Here is a 22,111-nt window from a genome sequence, read left to right on the forward strand (position 1 = left end):
GTTTTACGTTGGCACGTCTCACGGTCAGCTTCCGTTGGTGCCACAACCGAAAATGGCCTAAAGGTGCAGAAGAAAGAGTAGGAGATCGAGTCTTGACTTTCTGACAGGAACTTCCTGTGTAGATTCTTCATTGTCTGTCAGCATCCTTTTTTGCATCTTCTGTTTGTTTCGCGTGACAGTTTGTTTCCTCCCTGTAGTCATGCGACTCACATCATCCCTTCTTGGATTCAGCAGTTGCCCAGATTCTCTTCGTCCACACAAAGGTACAAATATATACATCCAATCCAGCCCTCTCCTTTGAAAAACCTAGAGTAGTCTGGGTGAGCCTTTGCATTCGGTACTTCTTCACTATGTTCCCAATAGTTACTCTTGCAATCATCTGCCTCTCCTTTTCTTTTCTGGTGTTGCGATATTTAGTTCTAATGTTTTCAACCAATGAGTGCAACAGAAGGGTTATTCTAGTGGTTGGATGGACAGGAGGATGTTTCAGCATGGCATTCACTTTTCAGCGAGGAGATTTGGAATTTCCTTTAATGCGTTGGAATCTCTTGTACTTTTCCTTTTTCCAAAGTGGCTTTACGTTTCTTGATCTCTTTCGTCAGCCTTTTATTTGTATTGTTGGTCTTTCTTTGACCTTGATGTTACATGTAAGGGATTAAAAAAAAAGTTAACTGTAATCCGGTACGTTACCAGCAAAAATATTGCAATCAGATTACAGATACTTTTGAAAAACTAGATGCTTACTTCGAGGATTACTTTTAAATTCAGAATGTTTTTGCAAACCTTTCTCATTGACATTCAAATCAGCATTGAAAAAAGGCGCATGTTTAAATTTGTTCCACCTGAGCGAGTCTGACCACAAATCAGAGAACACTATGATGACACTCCAAATATGTTTGATGGATCGTGGGAGAATAGCAGGAATAGCCTACAAAAGCCTACAGTCCAAGCAATGTCTTCCGATGGTACGACTGCTGTCGGCATCCAAAGATTATCCAACTTGAACAAATGTTTGGAGGTAAGGATGACAGCAGTGTAATCTATGGCGATACGGATATCACTAATTATTGATATCTACATAGCGCATTGATGTGAATCACACTGCTGCTCTCTCATTTAGCTATTTGCGCCTTACGGATTGTGGTCGTTGTGGATGGCTGTTCACAAATCTGAATGTGTATTTGAACCCAATAATGGTTGAATTCAAGAAGCTTAAGCTGCCTATCAATCATTGTTTTTGAAACCAGTTGACAGCCAGTGAAAATGCGCTCTTGCAACAGCTGAACAGTACGGATCCCATCCTATGGAATAAAAGTGGGGCTTTTTTTTCCTCAACCCATAGCCCTAATGTACACATGTTCAAACTTGCACACTTTTGATAGACTTAAAAGAGGGCAATGTGTAGTTGCTACATCAATTTTTGGATATATAAATGATATACACTACCTGTCAAAAGTTTTGGAACACCTACTCATTCAAGGGTTTTTCTTTATCTTTACTATTTTTTACATTGTATAATAATAGTGAAGACATTAAAACTATGAAATAACCCATATGGAATCATGTAGTAACCAAAAGTGTTAAACAAATATATTGAATATTGAGATTCTTCAATGTAGCCCCCCTTTGCCTTGATGTCAGCGTTGCATACTCTTGGCATTCTCTCAATCAGCTTCACCTGGAATGCTTTTCCAACAGTCTTGAAGGAGTTCCCACATATGCTGAGCACTTGTTGGCTGCTTTTCCTTCACTCTGCAGTCCAACTCATCCCAAACCATCTCAATTGGGTTGAGGTCGGTTGATTGTGGAGGTCAGGTCATCTGATGCAGCACTCCCATCACTCTCCTTCTTGGTCAAATAGCCCTTACACAGCCTGGAGGTGTGTTTTGGGTCATTGTCCTGTTGAAAAACAAATGATAGTCCCACTAAGCGCAAACCAGATGGGATGGCATATCTTTGCAGAATGCTGTGGTAGCCATGCAGGTTAAGTGTGCCTTGAATTCTAAATAAATCACTGATAGTGTCACCATTAAAGCACCCCCACAACATAACACCTCCTCCTCCATGCTTCACGGTGGGAAATACACATGCGGAGACCATCCATTCACCACACTGCGTCTTACAGAGACACGGCGGTTGGAACCATAAATCTCCATAAATGTCCATTGCTCATGTTTCTTGGCCCAAGCAAGTCTCTTCTTCTTATTGGTGTCCTTTAGTAGTGGTTTCTTTGCAGCAATTCGACCATGAAGGCCTGATTCACACAATCTCATCTGAACAGTTGATGTTGAGATGTGTCTTGAACTCTGTGAAGCATTTATTGTAGTTGCAATTTCTGAGGTTGGTAACTCTAATGAACTTATCCTCTGCAACAGAGGTAACTCTGGGTCTTCCATTCCTGTGGCGGTCCTCATGAGAGCCAGTTCTATCATAGCGCTTGATGGTTTCTGCAACTGCACTTGAAGAAACTTTCAAAGTTCTTGAAATGTTCCATGTTGACTGACCTTCATGTCTTAAAGTAATGATGGACTGTTGTTTCCCTTTGCTTATTTGAACTGTTATTGCCATAATATGGGCTTGGTCTTTTACCAAATAAGGCTTTCTTGTAACAACACAACTGATGGGCTCAAACGCATTAAGGAAAGAAATTCCACAAATTAACAAGGCACACCTGTTAATTGAAATGCATTCCAGGTGACTACATCATGAAGCTGGTTGAGAGAATGCCAAGACTGTGCAAAGCTGTCAAGGCAAAAAGGTGGCTATTTGAAGAATCTCAAATATATTGTTTAACACCTTTTTGGTTTATACATGATTCCATATGAGTTATTTCATAATTTTGATGTCTTCACTATTAATCTACAATGTAGAAAACAGTAAAAATATAGAAAAACCTTTGAATGGGTAGGTGTTCTAAAACTTTTGACCGGTAGAGTGGGTGGGTGTGTGTGTATATATATATATATATATATATATATATATATATAGCAAAAAAAGAAACGTCCTCTCACTGTCAACTGCGTTTATTTTCAGCAAACTTAAGATTTGTAAATAGTTGTATGAACATAACAAGATTCAACAACTGATACATAAACTGAACAAGTTCCACAGACATGTGACTAACAGAAATTGAATAATGTGTTCCTGAACAATGGGGGGGTCAAAATCAAAAGTAACAGTCAGTATCTGGTGTGGCCACCTGCTGCATTAAGTTACTGCAGTGCATCTCCTCCTCATGGACTGCACCAGATTAGCCAGTTCTTGCTGTGAGATGTTACCCCCCTCTTCCACCAAGGCACCTGCAAGTTCCGGACATTTCTGGGGTGAATGGCCCTAGCCCTCACCCTCCGATCCAACAGGTCCCAGATGTGCTAAATGGGATTGAGATCTAGGCTCTTTGCTGGCAATGGCAGAACACTGACATTCCTGTCTTGCAGGAAATCACGCACAGAACGAGCAGTACGGCTGGTGGCATTGTCATGCTGGAGGGTCATGTCAGGATAAGCCTGCAGGAAGGGAACCACATGAGGGAGGAGGATGTCTTCCCTGTAACGCACAGCGTTGAGATTGCCTGCAATGACAACAAGCTCAGTCCGATGATGCTGTGACACACTGCCCCAAACCATGACGAACCCTCCACCTCGATCCCGCTCCAGAGTACAGGCCTTGGTGTAACGCTCGTCCTGAAAAAGGGACGTTTCTTTTTTTGCTGAGTTTATATACACTACCGTTCAAAAGTTTGGGGCCACTTACAAATTTCCTTGTTTTTGAAAGAAAAGCGCATTTTTTGTCCATTAAATAACATCAAATTGATCAGAAATACAGTGTAGACATTGTTAATGTTGTAAATGGCTATTGTAGCTGGAAACTGATGATTTTTTATGGAATATATACACATAGGCGTACAGAGGCCCATTATCAGCAACCATCACTCCTGTGTTCCAATGGCACGTTGTGTTAGCTAATCCAAGTTGATCATTTTAAAAGGCTAAACTGTTGTTCTGATTAAAGAAGCAATACAACTGGCCTTCTTTAGACTAATTGAGTATCTGGATCATCAGCATTTGTGGGTTTGATTACAGGCTCAAAAATCGCTAGAAACAAAGAACTTTGTCCCTGAAACTCATCAGTCTATTCTTGTTCTGAGAAATGAAGGCTTGTGAGAAATTACCAAGAAACTGAAGATCTCGTACAACACTGTGCACTACTCCCTTCACAGAACAGCCCAAACTGGCTCTAACCAGAATAGAAAGAGGAGTGGGAGGCCCCGGTGCTCAACTGAGCAAGAGGACAAGTACATTAGAGTGTCTAGTTTGAGAAACAGATGCCTCACAAGTCCTCAACTGGCAGCTTCATTAAATAGTACCCGCAAAACACCAGTCTCAACAGTGAAGAGGCAACTACAGGATGCTGGCCTTCTAGGCAGACTTGCAAAGAAAATGCCATATCTCTGACTCATATATATATATATATAGCCTAGTCGTTGTATATATAGCCTAGTCATTGTAATTGGAAACAAATATGTATCTAAATATACTGTACATAAAATAGAAATGTATCATGTAAATGGTAAGTCGCTCTGGATAAGAGCATCTGCTAAATGACGTAAATATATATATATATATATATATATATATATATATATATATATATATATATAAGGAATGGTATCAACCACATGTAAAACATGTTTGATGTGTTCGATGCCATTCCATTATTCCATTCTAGCCATTACTATGAGCCCGTCCTCCCCAATTAAGGTGCCACCAGCCGCCTGTGATACACACATTGTTGCTAATTACATTACAATTACTAATTAAATGTGATATATACAATTACATATATCACATTTAAGTAAATGTAAATAGGCCTTGTGTAATTAGAAACAAATATGTATCTAAATATACGGTACATAAAATATAAATGCATTATGTAAATAGTAATAAATATTTACATAAGCAATTCCTTTTCTATCTTTTCTGACAAAATGTCCACCCTGATAGGTGTATGTTCCACCCTGTTAGGTGCATCAGTGCATTTGGAAAGTATTCCGACCCGTTGACTTTTTCCACATTTTGTTAGGTTACAGCCTTTTTCTGAAATTGATTAAATCGTTTTTTTCCCTCAATCTGCACACAATACCCCATAATGACAAAGCAAAAACAGATGTTTTAGAAATGTTTGCAAATGTATTAACAAAAAAAACTGAAATATTACATTACCTTAGTATTCAGACTCAGTACTATTTTGAAGCACCTTTGTCAGTGATTGCAGCCTCGAGTCTTCGTGGGTATGATGCTACAAGCTTGGCACACCTGTATTTGGGGAGTTTCTCCCATTCTCCTCTGCAGATCCTCTCAAGCTGTCAGGTTGGATGGTGAGCATCGCTGCACAGCTATTTCCGGGTCTCTCCAGAAATGTTCAATCGGGTTCAAGTCTGGGCTCTGGCTGGTCCACTCAAGGACATTCAGAGACTTGTCCCAAAGCCACTCCTGCGTTGTCTTGACTGTGTGTTTAGGGTCGTTGTCCTGTTGGAAGGGGGACCTTCACCCTAGTCTGAGGTCCTGAGCACTCCGGAGCAGGTTTTCATCAAGGATCCCTCTGAACTTTGCTCTGTTAATCTTTCCCTTAATACTGACTAGTTTTCCAGTCCCTGCCGCTGAAAAATCAAATAAAATGCTATTGGTCACATACACATGGTTAGCAGATGTTATTGCAAGTGCAGCGAAATGTTTGTGATTCTAGTGCAGCAATATCTAACAATTCCACAACAAATACCTAATGGAATAAGGAATGGAATAAGAATATATAAATATATGGATGAGCAATGACAGAGCGGCATAGGCTAAGATGCAATAGATGGTATAGAATACAGTATATACATATGAGATGAGTAATACAAGATATGTAAACATTATTAAAGTGGCATTATTAAAGTGACTAGTGTTCCATTTATTTTACTAGGCGTCAGTTAAGAACACATTCTTATTTTCAATGACGGCCTATGAACAGTGGGTTAACTGCCTTGTTCAGGGGCAGAACGACAGATTTGTACCTAGTCAGCTCGGGGATTTGATCTTGCAACTTTTCGGTTACTAGTCCAACGCTCTAACGACTAGGCTACGCAGCCTCTGTGCTAGTGATGGCTGTTTAACAGTCTGATTGCCTTGATGTAGAAGCTGTTTTTCAGCTCACGGTCCCAGCTTTATTGAACCTGTACTGACCTCTCCTTCTGGATGGTAGTGGGGTGAACAGGCAGTGCCTCAGGTGGTTGTTATCCTTGATCTTTTAGACCTTCCCGTGACATCGGGTGCTGTAGGTATCCTGGAGGGCAGGTAGTTTGACCCCGGTGATGTGTTGTGCAGACCACACCACCCTCGGTTGTGGGTGGTGCAGTTGCAGTACCAGGCAGTGATACAACCCGACAGGATGCTCTCAATTGTGCATCGGTTAAAGTTTGTGAGGTTTTTAGGTGACAAGCCAAATTTCTTCAGCCTAGGTTGAAGAGGCGCTGTCCCGTCGATGTGGATAGGGGGGTGCTCCCTCTGCTGTTTCCTGTAGTCCACGATCATCTCCTTTGTTTTGTTGACGTTGAGTGAGAGGTTATTTTCCTGACACCACACTCCGAAAGACCTCACCTCCTCCCTGTAGGCTGTCTTGTCATTGTTGGTAATCAAGCCTACTACTGTTGTGTCGTCTGCAAAACATCCCCACAGCATGATGCTGCCTCCACACTTCATCGTAGGGATGGTGCCAGGTTTCCTCCAGACATGATGCTTGGCATTCAGGCCAAAGAGTCCAATCTTTGTTTCATCAGACCAGAGAATCTTGTTTCTTATGGTCTGAGAGTCCTTTAGGTGCCTTTTGGCAAACTCCAAGCGGGCTGTCGTGTGCCTTTTACAGAGGAGTGGCTTCCATCTGGCCACTCTACCATAAAGGCCTGATTGGTGGAGTGCTGCAGAGATGGTGCTCCCATCTCCACAGAGGAACTCTGGAGCTCTTTCAGAGTGACCATCGGGTCCTTGGTCACCTCCCTGACCAAGGCCCTTCTCCCCCGAATGCTCAGTTTGGCTAGGCAGCCAGCTCTAGGAAGAGTAATGGTGGTTCCAAACTTCTTCCATTTAAAAATGATGGAGGCCACTGTGTTCTGGGGGACCTTCAATGTTGCAGACATTTTTTTAGTACCCTTCCCCAGATCTGTGCCTCGTCACAATCCTGTCTCGGAGCTCTACGGACAATTCCTTTGAACACATGGCTGTTTTTTTTTTCTCTGACATGCACTGCCAAATGTGGGACCTTATATAGACCATGTCCAATCAATTTAATTTACCACAGGTGAACTCCAATCAAATTAACAGGATGGAAATTTGGAGGCTAAGTTAGCCATAGCACTGTGAGTGATCAAGATCCAGCTAGCATAATGGGGATCACTTGAAGAGAATTGTAACTTTTCTGTCAAACATATTTTGCCTAGTTAAATAAAGGTCAAATAAAAAATAAAAATATTTAGAAATTCAAAAAATGTATAACATGTTAATCTAATGTAGCCTAAGAGGGTGGAAATTTAAGAGTAAGACATACTGACTAACATCATGAAACATTAAAATATAGATTAAAACCGGGTGTTGATACTTACATAGCTATGCACTGTTGTTTTTTCGCCCAAAAAATAATTGACACTTCTTGAATGTGATATCATTGTGGGAAGGGGCTGTTTTTTAAAGGAGTATTACTGCAAACTAACAGGGTGGAAAGTGAAATCACACACAGGAAAAAAACTATAAATACAATAATGAGAGAAAAAAAATATTGATGACAGATATTTTAAGTAGGACTATAAAATAATGAATAAATATTTTATTATTTAATTGCTTATATTTATCGTTGAAGTTGATGAATTAGCAACCGGGGACATGTCAAAAACGTCAACATCCACTGAAAACAAAATGGTCAAAATGCATAAAATTCCCTTTGAGATCCATATCTTTGTATTTTTATTTCAAAGGACATCTAACTTTATATTTTACACTAAATAAGAGGTATTATTAACTGGGGACAGAAAAGGCATAGCATAACACTAATGACCCTGGTGTCCCACTCTGGTTGCAGATACATGAGTTAGACTTCAAAATGTTTTTATTTTGAGCATGAAAGGTGCAGCATTTGCGCGAATACAGTGCATTGATCTAGCCATATTATCCCCTCGATCATACCGACATTGTTTGCGTATTGGTACACCAGAAGTAACCTTACATCAACTTGCAGCGCGTTCTGATTTATCGAACAAATGCATCAAATTGTATGCGTAGACGACTTTACAGAAATGGTAGCAGAAGATGAATGTTGAAGTTTGTTGCACACATATGAAGATGACGCTGCGTACCATTTTTCCTCAAACAGTGTAGGTGTGTTCCATGTGTAGAATCAACAAAGTTGCGCCAACGCTGCGTTTTCAGACACGCTTAATCGAACGCGAAGCAATACACATTGGCAACAAACAACAAATCCAGGCTTCAGCTGTTTGGTTGATCTTATGGACCACTTGGCATCTTTTGGAAGTAAGTGTTGGCTAAAATGCACAGTTAAAAACAGCGTACAAGCATAAATAGTTTGCACGAAATATCGGTATCCATCTAACTAGCTTATTGCTCAGCTCGTCGTGCTACATAGCTAGCTAACGTTAGCTAGGTAGAAGGCAACGCAACTCAGCTAGCGAGATTTCTAACAATTAGCCCAGAGTTAGCCGTTTAGCTAGCTAAACTACATGTGTAATTTTCTTTCGTGTAGCTAATCCATTCAACCAGCTAACTAATCCATCACTTAATTGTCTCCTAGCTTCCGACTTTAAGTACCTAGCTAGCTACATTATCTAGCTAACGTTAACTGTGTTGTTAGCTACTGCTAAATTTATGATGCTGGTTTTAAATCTGACCAATAACACATATTTTAACAGAGGATTTACAGTATCTAAAGTCTGTACGTATTCTTACCAGTAAAACTGGCAAGTTTTGCGACATAACTCTGACTTATTTTCAGATGACACTTTTTTAACATTATTATTCATAGGACATGCATTTAATTCTAATCAGCAGAACAAGATTCACATCATTCAGAAAATCTGAGCATTAAGCCAACACATTTCACTCAGTGGAACATCATCCTTGCAGCGATCACGTCTTCCATTCAGGTTGCAGTATAAATACAAACGAGGAATATCCCCGGTCTCCTGGACAGCCGGCCACCAACGAAACACACTTATTATATGGAGTTATATTACATCTTGAATCCAAGCGCCTTCATACAATCCTTATGTGCCTCGATGAGATCTGTGCAACTTTCTTCACCCTTCTCAATGATGCAAACATCCCTGACTTTCTTCCTCTCAGGGCATGCACAACCGGGTTTCAGTGGTTTCTTCCCTGTGCTCTCAATGGCCAGACACTGGCTGCATACACTGAGGACATTTTTCAGGTTAACTAGCTAGCTGTTACGCCTTCATGCGCATGGATGCCGATTTATGTCTTTCAGATGACCCTTCTGACAAGCCCCCATGTCGAGGTTGCTCATCTAACTTGGTGGAACCCTACATAAAATGTGCAGAGTGTGGACCCTCACCTTTCCTTCTGTGTCTCCAGGTGAGGGGCGTACATTGCTTCCTCGGGCATGCGCATAAAACTGTTGATACATTTTGCCTAGCTTGATAACTTTGCATCTCTACTGACACTTGAATTGTTTTATCCAAATATGTTTCAGTGTTTTACCAGAGGGTTTGAGTTCAAGAAACATGAGAGTAATCACAAGTATGAAATCATGGTAAGACATTGGTAATTGTGCTGTCCATTCTGATTAACATATATAATATTGACTCTTCAGTTATCCATTATTTACCAAAAGTATGCTTCTGGCAAAACTATTGTGATCATGCTCAATACCATGCCTCCTCCCTCACACAGACATCAGACTTCCCTGTGCTGGAACCTAGCTGGACAGCACAGGAGGAGATGGCCCTTCTGGAAGCAGTCATGGACTGTGGCTTTGGGAACTGGTAAGTAGACACACACACTGACTCTCTCGCTCAAGTGTCATATACAGTTGAATTCGGAAGTTTACATACACTTTAGCCAAATACATTTAAACTCAGTTTTTCACAATTCCTGACACTTAATCCTAGTAAAAATTCCCAGTCTTAGGTCAGTTAGGATCACCAGAGAGAATTATTTCAGCTTTTATTTCTTTCATCACATTCCCAGTGGGTCAGAAGTTTACATACACTCAATTAGTATTTGGTAGCATTGCCTTTAAATTGTTTAACTTGGGTCAAACGTTTTGGGTAGCCTTCCACAAGCTTCCCACAATAAGTTGGGTGAATTTTGGCCCATTCCTCCTTACAGAGCTGGTGTAACTGAGTCAGGTTTGTAGGCCTCCTTGCTCGCACACGCTTTTTCAGTTCTTCCCACACATTTACTATGGGATTGAGGTCAGGGATTTGTGATGGCTACTCCAATACCTTGACTTTGTTGTCCTTAAGCCATTTTGCCACAACTTTGGAAGTATGCTTGGGGTCATTGTCCATTTGGAAGACCCATTTGCGACCAAGCTTTAACTTCCTGACTGATGTCTTGAGATGTTGCTTCAATATATCCACATCATTTTCCTGCCTCATGATGCCATCTATTTTGTGAAGTGCACCAGTCCCTCCTGCAGCAAAGCACCCCCACAACATGATGCTGCCACCCCCGTGCTTTACGGTTGGGATGGTGTTCTTTGGCTTCCAAGCCTCCTCTTTTTTCCTCCAAACATAATGATGGTCATTATGGACAAACAGTTCTATTTTTGTTTCATCAGAGCAGAGGACATTTCTCCAAAAAGTACGATCTTTGTCCCCATGTGCAGTTGCATACCGTAGTCTGGCTTTTTTATGGCGGTTTTGGAGCAGTGGCTTCTTCCTTGCTGAGCGGCCTTTCAGGTTATGTCGATATAGGACTCTTTACTATGGATATAGATACTTTTGTACCTGTTTCCTCCAGCATCTTCACAAGGTCCTTTGCTGTTCTGGGATTGATTTGTACTTTTCGCACTAAAGTACGTTCCTCTCTAGGAGACAGAACGCGTCTCCTTCCTGAGCGGTATGACGGCTGCGTGGTCCCATGGTGTTTATACTTGCGTACTATTGTTTGTACAGATGAACATGGTACTTTCAAGCATTTGGAAATTGCTCCCAAGGATGAACCAGACTTGTGGAGGTCTACAATTTTTTTCCTGAGGTCTTGGCTGATTTCTTTGGATTTTCCCATGCTGTCAAGCAAAGAGGCACTGAGTTTGAAGGTAGGCCTTGAAATACATCCCCAAGTACACCTCCAATTGACTCAAATTATGTCAACTAGCCTATCAGAAGCTTCTAAAGCAATGACATAATTTTCCAGGCTGTTTAAAGGCACAGTCAACTTACTGTATGTAAACTTCTGACCCACTGGAATTGTGATACAGTGAAATAATCTGTCTGTAAACAATTGTTGGAAAAATGACTTGTCATGCACAAAGTACATGTCCTAACCGACTTGCCAAAACTATAGTTTGTTAACAAGAAATTTGTGTAGTGGTTGAAAAAGGAGTTTTAATGACTCCAACCTAAGTGTATGTAAACTTCCTACTTCAACTGTATTACAAACTTGCAGACTAGGTGCCATTTGCAGTCTGATTTGTTTCGTAGCATCCCTCACTTGTACTGCCTGACAATATCAATATTAACATGTTCAAATTGATATCAAAACCATAACTGTCACTTTCCTGTTTGACTCTGCACAGGCAGGATGTGGCGTATCAGATGCGCACCAAAAACAAGGAGGAGTGTGAGGCCCACTACATGAAGAACTTCATCAACAATCCCCTGTTCTCCTCCACCCTGCTCAACCTCAGACAGATAGAGGAGGCCCGTACTGCAGACACAGCCATTCCCTTCAAACGTCAGTATACACACCTACTCCTCTGGATTTCTCTCTTTATAGTAATAAGGAGAGTTTGTTTGTCACACAAGTTATAGTAGAATTCTGAAGCCATACAACAAATACACTGCTCAAAAAAATAAAGGGAACACTTAAACAACACAATGTAACTCCAAGTCAATCACACTTCTGTGAAATCAAACTGTCCACTTAGGAAGCAACACTGATTGACAATACATTTCACATGCTGTTGTGCAAATGGAATAGACAACAGGTGGAAATTATAGGCAATTAGCAAGACACTCCCAATAAAGGAGTGGTTCTGCAGGTGGGGACCACAGACCACTTCTCAGTTCCTATGCTTCCTGGCTGATGTTTTGGTCACTTTTGAATGCTGGCGGTGCTTTCACTCTAGTGGTAGCATGAGACGGAGTCTACAACCCACACAAGTGGCTCAGGTAGTGCAGCTCATCCAGGATGGCACATCAATGCAAGCTGTGGCAAGAAGGTTTGCTGTGTCTGTCAGCGTAGTGTCCAGAGCATGGAGGCGCTACCAGGAGACAGGCCAGTACATCAGGAGACGTGGAGGAGGCCGTAGGAGGGCAACAACCCAGCAGCAGGACTGCTACCTCCGCCTTTGTGCAAGGAGGAGCAGGAGGAGCACTGCCAGAGCCCTGCAAAATGACGTCTAGCAGGCCACAAATGTGCATGTGTCTGCTCAAACGGTCAGAAACAGACTCCATGAGGGTGGTATGAGGGCCCGACGTCCACAGGTGGGGGTTGTGCTTACAGCCCAACACCGTGCAGGACGTTTGGCATTTGCCAGAGAACACCAAGATTGGCAAATTCGCCACTGGCGCCCTGTGCTCTTCACAGATGAAAGCAGGTTGACACTGAGCACATGTGACAGACGTGACAGAGACTGGAGACGCCGTGGAGAACGTTCTGCTGCCTGCAACATCCTCCAGCATGACCGGTTTGGCGGTGGGTCAGTCATGGTGTTGGGTGGCATTTCTTTGGGAGGCCGCACAGCCCTCCATGTGCTCGCCAGAGGTAGCCTGACTGCCATTAGGTACCGAGATGAGATCCTCAGACCCCTTGTGAGACCATATGCTGGTGCGGTTGGCCCTGGGTTCCTCCTAATGCAAGACAATGCTAGACCTCATGTGGCTGGAGTGTGTCAGCAGTTCCTGCAAGAGGAAGGCATTGATGCTATGGACTGGCCCGCCCGTTCCCCAGACCTGATCCAATTGAGCACATCTGGGACATCATGTCTCGCTCCATCCACCAACGCCACGTTGCACCACAGACTGTCCAGGAGTTGGCGGATGCTTTAGTCCAGGTCTGGGAGGAGATCCCTCAGGAGACCATCCGCCACCTCATCAGGAGCATGCCCAGGCGTTGTAGGGAGGTCATACAGGCACGTGGAGGCCACACACACTACTGAGCCTCATTTTGACTTGTTTTAAGGACATTACATCAAAGTTGGATCAGCCTGTAGTGTGGTTTTCCACTTTAATTTTGAGTGTGACTCCAAATCCAGACCTCCATGGGTTGATAAATTGGATTTCCATTGATTATTTTTGTGTGATTTTGTTGTCAGCACATTCAACTATGTAAAGAAAAAAGTATTTAATAAGATTATTTCATTCATTCAGATCTAGGATGTGTTATTTTAGTGTTCCCTTAATTTTTTTGAGCAGTGTACAATTTAGGGTATGCTTTAAAAGATAGACTTTTGTGTATGACCTCGACTAACCTGTACCCCCGCACATTGACTTGGTACTGGTACCCCTTGTATATAACCTCAGTATTGTTATTTTGTGTTACTTTTTATTTTTTTACTTTAGTTTATTTAGTAAATATTTTCTTAACCAACAATGCATTTCAAGAAATAGAGTTAAGGCCATGTAAGTAAGCGTTTCACAGGAAGGTCTACCTACACCTGTTGTGTTCAGCACACATTTGATTTGATGTCCAGCTGATAAAGGCAGGGAGGAATACATGGCTTTTTTTCATTTATTATCTGATATGCAACTACATCGTTCTTCATTTATGCTTTCTTTCTTACACAGTAATAACTTGACTGTCATGATAGACTTTTCAGATCACTAGGTAAAAATACTCTGTTGGTTTTCCTCCCAGCTACTGATGACCCCCCCAGGCCCACCTTTGACTCCCTGTTGTCTCGAGACATGGCTGGATACATGCCTGCCAGAGCAGACTTCATGGAGGTGAGAGGAACTAGGGTCTTAAAGCGTCCATGCCTTTAGTAGTTCCAATCTCACGAGCCATAGTCGGACATAGACATTCCATTTTTCTGTTCTGCATGTTCAAGGAATATATCCCCATGTTATAATGAGTATGTTCTCATACTCCTGGCATATTATGATTGGAATCATAGGAATTACTTAAAGATCACCAAGACAGAACCCTTGCCACCCATGCATGAATGAAGATATTAGTTCTCCTGATGGCCGCCTCACTGCAGTCTTATTGAACTCTGACTCATCTCCTTGTACCTCTGTGATTCTCTCCTGCTATTTGTCATCCTGTCTAGGAATTTGACAACTATGCTGAGTGGGATCTGAAAGACATTGATTTTGTGGATGATGACTCAGACATACTACATGGTGAGTTGAAAGTGCTATCATTGTATTTGAATTGAGAGAAAAGTCCAACCCCGCTTATGTTGATTGTACATGTACTGTGTTTTAATATCATCATTGCCTTGTCTGACATATTTGTCTGGTTCTTTCTAGCGCTGAAGATTGCCGTTGTTGACATTTACCATTCAAGGTTAAAGGAGAGAGGAAGAAGAAAGAAGTAAGTTGAAATGTTTTGCATTTAACTATGAAGATGTAATGGACTTATTCAGGTCAAAATTCTTAAAGCTTTGCCCTTCATCATATGCCTGTAATACTCTGCAAATGTTGCCACAATTACATTTTAATTGCTTTCCAAAATCAGAAATGTGATACCTACACAAGTAACATAACACTCTACACTAGCCTGTTAAGATAAAAAAATATATATTTTACCTTTATTTAACTAGGCAAGTCAGTTAAGAACAAATTCTTATTTTCAATGACGGCCTAAGAACAGTGGGTTAACTGCCTTGTTCAGGGGCAGAACAACAGATTTGTACCTTGTCAGCTAACCCTAATCACTGAAGCACTGGTTCAGAATCACCGGTTGCTATTAATGCTGAAAGGCTTAAACATTACACAACTGAAATATATGTATTGTTTGACCTGGCCACCTTTTTAGATGAATATGAGATGTTCATGGATTGTCACTTTCCGTCCACTGCCCCATTCAGTGTGTGTCAGTACTGGTCTTGGCCACGGTGGTCAGTCCATTCATGTGGTAATGCATCCATCATTAAATCAGACTTAACGAGTTGCTGCTTCCCTAACTCTGTGGAATGGCATGTGAGGCAGGTATGGTATGTTAGCTGGCCAGAGCTCCCAGGACCATGCATGTCTGGATATGTCCCAAATGGCATCCTATTCCCTACATAGTGCACTACTTTTGGTGGGCCCTGGTCAAAAGTAGTGCACTATGTAGGGAATAGGGTGCCATTTGGGATGCAAACACTGCTAGCCTCCCCACTGCCCCTCAAGCTGCCCACCCCCAGCTGGTGACATTTTTTATTTTATTTAACTAGGCAAGTCAGTTAATAACAAATTCTTATTTACAATGACAGCCTACCCCAGCTAAACCCTAACCCGGACGACGCTGGGCCAATTGGGCGCCGCCCTATGGGACTCAATCACAGCTGGTTGAATTGAACCAGGGTCTGTTGTGACGCCTCTAGCACTGAGATGCAGTGCCTTACACGGAACCCAAACTGGCTGCGTGCGTGCGCTATCGTGCATACATTTATTTTGTCACCCCACACCAAACACGATCACGACACGCAGGTTAAAATATCAAAACAAACTCTGAACCAATGACATTTAATTTGGGGACAGGTCGAAAAGCATTAAACATGTTGGCAATTTAGCTAGTTAGCTTGCACTTGCTAGCTAATTTGTCCTATTTAGCTAGCTTGCTGTTGCTAGCTAATTTGTCCTGTGATATAAATATTGAGTTGTTATTTTACCTGAAATGCACAAGGTCCTCTACTGCGACAATTAATCCACACATAAAACAGCCAACCAAATCGTTTCTAGTCATCTCTCCTCCTCCCAGGCTTTTTCATCTTTGAACTTATATGGTGATCACTTCTACACTTTCATAGTATTACCACGACAACCGGCAAAACATTTTATCTTTTAATCACCCATGTGGGTATAAACCAATGAGGAGATGGCACGTGGGTACCTGCTTCTATAAACCAATGAGGAGATGGCACGTGGGTACCTGCTTCTATAAACCAATGAGGAGATGGCACATGGGTACCTGCTTCTATAAACCAATGAGGAGATGGCACGTGGGTACCTGCTTCTATAAACCAATGAGGAGATGGGAGAGGCAGGACTTGCAGTGCGATATGCGTCTGAAATAGGAATTGCTTCTATTTTAGCCCTTGGCAATGCAGACGCTCGTTGGCGCGCACAATAATTGAATAACATGGATTTCTAAATATATTTTGCGACACGCGACGTGTCCGGTCTGGTCAGCATGTTAGACCGCTGCGCCACTTGGGAGTGGTCTAATGGCAAAGGCCCAAGGCAGTGACCTGCAGGCCACAGAGTTCACAGACGCAGTAGGCCTCACTGTCAGGTCCTGTTTAACATCACAGGAAGGCTACTTGTTGCAAAGCTGTTCTATATCACAACTTCAAGCTATGTGGTTCAGGTTCAACAGCTATATGGTACCATCACTCATTCAATAAATGTCAGTCTAAACCCTCTGCTGTTTTCACTCACTCTACCAGCCTGAGAGTTGACTGGTATTTACCAATGGACGGTGTCCATATTTTTGGCTTTGGTGTCTTAATGTTGTGTGTCTTCCAGGATAATCCGGGACCATGGACTGATCAACCTGCGGAAGTTCCAGAGTAAGTGCTCTCCTAACAGATTAGAGCTGGGCTGCAGAACCACCAGGAGACCAGGCATTAGTATAACACCCAGACTGAATATGTATCCATGGTTGCAATAATGATCAACAGTAACCTGTGACCCCGGAGGCACTGCCAGTGCTCTTATTTACGATGGAAGCTGAGCCCAGTGCGACAGCATAATTATTGCTCCACTATGAATAGATGCCTATGAAATGAACACTGCAGGTCTAATGACCAACTGTATTGGAGCTTTATGAGCTCTTATTGATCCCCTCTCCATGGGCAGTGTTTCATCTAGCTTGGTAATATAATCAATGTTCATGTCCCACTTTTTATTCATGGGAGATGGGAAGGCAAGAGACTCCCTGAATAGATGTATCCAATCAGTTTCTCTTTTTCCTTTACTGCCCAGTGCAGTGCTATCTCCAGGTCGTGCCCTGGGAAATTGGCTGTAGTTTTATGGGGGGGAAGAGGACACCCTTATGTTTTATTTATTATTTACCAGCCTCCAGTCACTACCGCCCACCTCCTCCCCCTCTCTCCTCTTATCTCTCTAGTCTTTCAAGACAAAAGAGAACCCAGTGTTGCCGTGGAGCTGCAGCCTGGTTGTCATGGAGACTGTCAAAGTGTGCGTGTCACGGTAATAGAAGCCGTTTCCAAGCCTGGGTGACTACGTGTTGTGCCTGGGCTGATCATGCTGTTGCTCCAGGCAGTTTGACCAACAGTCTCACTCCCCTTATAGACATCAGTACCTCAGGACCACCAGCCCATTCCTGTTATGGAGTGTTTCAAATCTTTGACTTAGCTCAGCAGGACATTGACTCTACCTGTGTGTGTTTTGCTGCTATCTACACGTTCCTATCAGCGTACAGCCTACAAATCAATGAGGAACTCAGTTGCCAGCTTGAAGACAGACACAGATGTGCGGGCCACCAGCCATGAGCTGCTGTCATACTACTACCCCACATTCACTGTGAACTGAATATAGAACTATCCAAGAAATCGCCATGTCTGCAAAGCCACCAGAGTCCACTCAATATATACCATAGGTATACAGGTAGAGTCTTACGGCACAAAGTATGAAGTGGCTTTGACTAAATAGGTAATATACTGCCGTTTGGGACACAAACACTGTAGCAATGATTTGAAAGGAGAGCAGCAGCAGCCCTTGAAGGGGTGTGAGTAGGGGGGTATGGGGTGACCTGCCCATCGGGGAAGCTTTACCATTGGCCATGGTAGAGTATCTCATTGATGCAAGGGGGTCACTCAATGTGCGATGTCTGGACATTTCCTCCTCTGGTGTTCCTCAAAAGCCTCTAATCTAACAATATTGAATGTGATTCAGATCTCCAATACAGATCACTGCTGTCATATTCTCTACAACATGGCTGCCAGCCCCTCTTCCTGGAGATCTACCAAGTTTACAGTCCAACTCTAATTTACCAACTCATTCTAATTATTAACTGCTCACCAAGACCTTAACTGGCTGAGTCAGGTATGTAGGGTTAGACTGAACCTACAGGATGGTAGATCTCCAGGAAGAGGGTTAGACTGAACCTACAGGACGGTAGCTCTCCAGGAAGAGGGTTAGACTGAACCTACAGGACGGTAGCTCTCCAGGAAGAGGGTTGGACTGAACCTACAGGACGGTAGATCTCCAGGAAGAGGGTTGGACTGAACCTACAGGACGGTAGATCTCCAGGAAGAGGGTTGGACTGAACCTACAGGACGATAGATCTCCAGGTAGAGGGTTGGACTGAACCTACAGGACGGTAGATCTCCAGGAAGAGGGTTGGACTGAACCTACAGGACGGTAGATCTCCGGGAAGAGGGTTGGGCAGCCCTGCTCTACAATAACAGCTACATATCACATGATCATTGTGTTTTTGTCTTCCAGTTCTGGAGCGTCGCTACCCTAAGGAGGTACAGGATCTGTATGATGCTATGAGACGTTTTGCCAGGGTGGTGGGCCCCATCGAACACGACAAGTTCATAGAGAGTCATGCATGTGAGTTTGACATTATGATATTTTACATGCACACACAGTAGACATTTTGATGTTAACACCAATAGAATTGTTTCTTCCAACCCCTCCCCCTCCGGCTACACAGAGGGCAGTCACACATCCAGTGTTCCCCTGTGTTTAATATTGTGGGTAAAACTAAGGTCATCGGCGTAGTAATGAGCCTGTCAGATTATCTTCCGTCCTTACGCAGCAGCAGACCCCAACGGCTGGCCTGCTGGAGGTCACATGACTGGATGTGTGAACTCCCTTTGAGTGAGAGGCGTGTGTCTGTGCATTTCTGTGCGTGTCTGGGGATGAGACATCATCTCGTTCTGATTAAAGGGCTGGGGCTTCAGAATAGCATGGCGCTACTCCATTGTTGTGTCAGAGAGAACAGCCGTAGAGCCTGCCTGGGCTACAACTCTGGTCTGATGTTGGGAAGCACAGATCTGAGGGGTAAAGAGTTTGTCTCCCTCTCTGTCTGCCTTTCTGTTCGTTTGCCTGTCTGTCTTTCCGCCTGTCTGCAGTAGAGACCGGTGAGGTGAGTGTGGACAGGCCTCATTGACCTCGTCCTCCTTGTCTTTCAGTGGAGTTTGAGCTGAGGAGAGAGATCGGCAGGCTACAGGAGTACAGGAGAGCAGGCATCCAGTCTTTCTGCAGTGAGTCCAGTCTACCCATTTAACCCCATCACGCCTACTGCCAGACAGTCCCCCTCAGATGTTGTGTCCCAAATGGCTCCCTATTTAGTGCACTACTTTTGACCAGGGCCCATACAGCTCTAAAAAGTAGTACAATTTGTAGGAAAATTGTGCATTTTGGGACAGAGCCAGAGCCTCATTAGTAACTCCCTTGTGTCAGCCAGGACCCAGGGCTGACTGACTGGACCAGTAACTCCCTCCCTCCTCTGTCCCCCTGCAGGTGCCAAGGTGTATGAGCGTGTGAAGCAGGTGCGGGAGGATGAGCGGAGGAAGAGGACCATGCTAGTGGATGTGCTGCAGTACATTCAGGACGGACGGGCCTGCCAGCAGTGGCTCAGCAAACAGGCTGCCATGTAATCCTTCCTCCTTACTCTTGTGCGGTGTTTTACAATCCATTCCTCTGAACCCTGTGGTTGTACATTCATGTTCAAGTCCAACACTAGCCCACCTGATTCCACTAATCAAGGGCTTGATAAGTTGACTAGTTGAATTAGGGGTGCTAGCACCGGACTATAACTGAGATACCACCCACCTACTCTGTAGTTTACTGTGTGCTTGGCTCTAACGGCAACAAGTAGTGCTTGATATTTAATGTTTTTATGTAGAGCTATTCTTGTTGTTTATCTTAAGCCCAGCTCTTGGGTATTCTCCAAGTTCTGATAATTATTCTTCATAAAGAACAAAACTGCTAGTGTGTGTGATGATTCATTCTCTCTGTGGACGAGGATCCCAGAGAGTGAGAATTGTGTGTGTGCTGCTTGTAGTGACGCTATTATCTCACTTCACAGTGACGCTGGTATCACTCCTGTTGTCACCACCATCACCACATCAGGTAAGGACTCTTCATCTCCCAGTCCCTCCCTTCTCCGACTTTTCTTGTCATGGCAACAGGTGGAGTCATGTTAATGCATTCTCTGAGATACTCATTCAGAAATATGCTCGACAAACAGGACCGATATGTGTTTTTGTCTCTAGCTTTATCTTTCCGTTGTCATTCTGTAACCTCCAGTGCACAAGTAGGACACATCTATATACACTCAGTCATTTCCATCCATTTACACTAATTTGCCTATTGTAAATATTTGTCTTTCTTTTCCAACAAAACGGATTACCTGGATTCATCAACCTGTCAGTTTGTCATTTAAAACAACTGAACAGTCAGGTTGTATGTCTGTTTAAATGTGTGATTAATTGTTCCACAGCAACAGGCAGAAGATGCGCCCCTCCTCTCAACCTGACTGGCCTGCCAGGGACAGAGAAGCTCAACGACAGGGAGAAAGAGGTACAAATAGAATTGCATATAAAATCCGTTCTATTACATATGAATTCTAGGATCTCTATGGATGTAAGGCTCTCAGCCCCACCAGGTAAGTACATGAATTCCCTACATAGTGCACTACTTTTAGTAGTACACTCTCACCCGAGTTGTGACTAACCTGATTCACCTTATTGGCCAGCTAGATTAGGGTTGGTGCGAAAATCAACATTACATTAGCTTTCCAGGAGCAGGGTTGGGGAATACAGTGGAATTTGGGACGCAGTCATAAACAGCGGGTTGGGGTCATAGTGGGTCATGGTGACTGGTATTGTGTTGATGTAACATGGTGTCTCTGTCCTGTGGCTGTCTGCAGTTGTGCCAGGTGGTGCGTCTGGTGCCAGGTGCCTACCTGGAGTACAAGCAGGCTCTGCTGAACGAGTGCAGGCGGCAGGGTGGTCTACGGCTGGCACAGGCCCGGGCACTCATCAAGATCGACGTCAACAAGACACGCAAGATCTACGACTTCCTGATCAAGGAGGGCTACATCAACAAGGCCTAGGCCAGCCTGAGTGACGGGGTGTGTCCTAAATGGGACCATTTTCCCTATATAGTGCACTACTTTTGACCAGAGCCGGGTGCAATTTGGGACGCATCCAGAGTCAGGACTGTTCCAGCAGGGATCATGGCTGGACTGGACACTAACTGATACATTTTATACTCATGTTGTTTTGGTGAAATGATGTTGTCACGTGCTGTGAGAACTAAGTTTCAATGGCCCTCCTTTGTTTGAATGTTTGTTTTTCTATCGTGTCTCTAAATTTGTCATCAACTTCAGGTCCTACATTTTGCCTTGTATATGTTCTAACTTCTAACCAAACTGACATACCTTCCTATTTGTACAGTACTTTATTGTCAGTGACACAGCAGCAGATGAGAAAATGACAGTGTATTTATTTCTCCTGTAATAAAATGTTTTATGTAAAAAGTATTACAGTATATGGTGTAGTATTTTACTTATTATTGTGTAATAGCAGTTACCTGTTTATTAATGCTATTACATGATAACCAACTTTCCATTATAGCATCAGTGCTGAGTTGCTTTATGTAAGCAGGTCCTGTTAGTGACACCTCTCCCAGATTCCCAGTTTAACAATGGGCACCATCTCTGATTTGATTCCTTCTCTGCCAGTGGAGTGG

The 22,111-nt window shown here is 43.1% G+C and overlaps 1 protein-coding gene across 1 annotated transcript; it reads left to right on the forward strand.

The window, feature by feature from the left end:
• The first annotated feature begins 8,318 nt into the window (after window positions 1-8,318).
• On the forward strand, window positions 8,319-21,902 carry LOC106581187 (transcriptional adapter 2-alpha). The gene is made up of 15 exons (XM_014163083.3): window positions 8,319-8,558; window positions 9,529-9,635; window positions 9,754-9,813; window positions 9,954-10,045; window positions 11,806-11,963; window positions 14,088-14,176; window positions 14,503-14,575; window positions 14,705-14,768; window positions 16,907-16,950; window positions 18,851-18,961; window positions 19,546-19,617; window positions 19,877-20,009; window positions 20,445-20,488; window positions 20,859-20,938; window positions 21,288-21,902. The coding sequence occupies exons 1-15, from the start codon at window positions 8,534-8,536 to the stop codon at window positions 21,471-21,473; spliced, it is 1,338 nt and encodes a 445-aa protein (XP_014018558.1). The 5' UTR covers window positions 8,319-8,533; the 3' UTR covers window positions 21,474-21,902.
• Window positions 21,903-22,111: the final 209 nt, after the last annotated feature.

This window comes from Salmo salar, chromosome 20 (assembly GCF_965601325.2).
Source record: "Salmo salar chromosome 20, fSalSal1, whole genome shotgun sequence".
Classification (NCBI taxonomy): domain Eukaryota; kingdom Metazoa; phylum Chordata; class Actinopteri; order Salmoniformes; family Salmonidae; genus Salmo; species Salmo salar.

Excerpts from the sequence above, each read along its gene's own strand:
- LOC106581187 (XM_014163083.3), top strand. The coding sequence starts at position 8,534 with ATGGACCACTTGGCATCTTTTGGAA. Across the intron at positions 8,559-9,528 it reads CCACTTGGCATCTTTTGGAA|ATGACCCTTCTGACAAGCCC; the intron begins GTAAGTGTTGGC and ends TATGTCTTTCAG. Across the intron at positions 20,010-20,444 it reads CTCAGCAAACAGGCTGCCAT|TGACGCTGGTATCACTCCTG; the intron begins GTAATCCTTCCT and ends CTCACTTCACAG.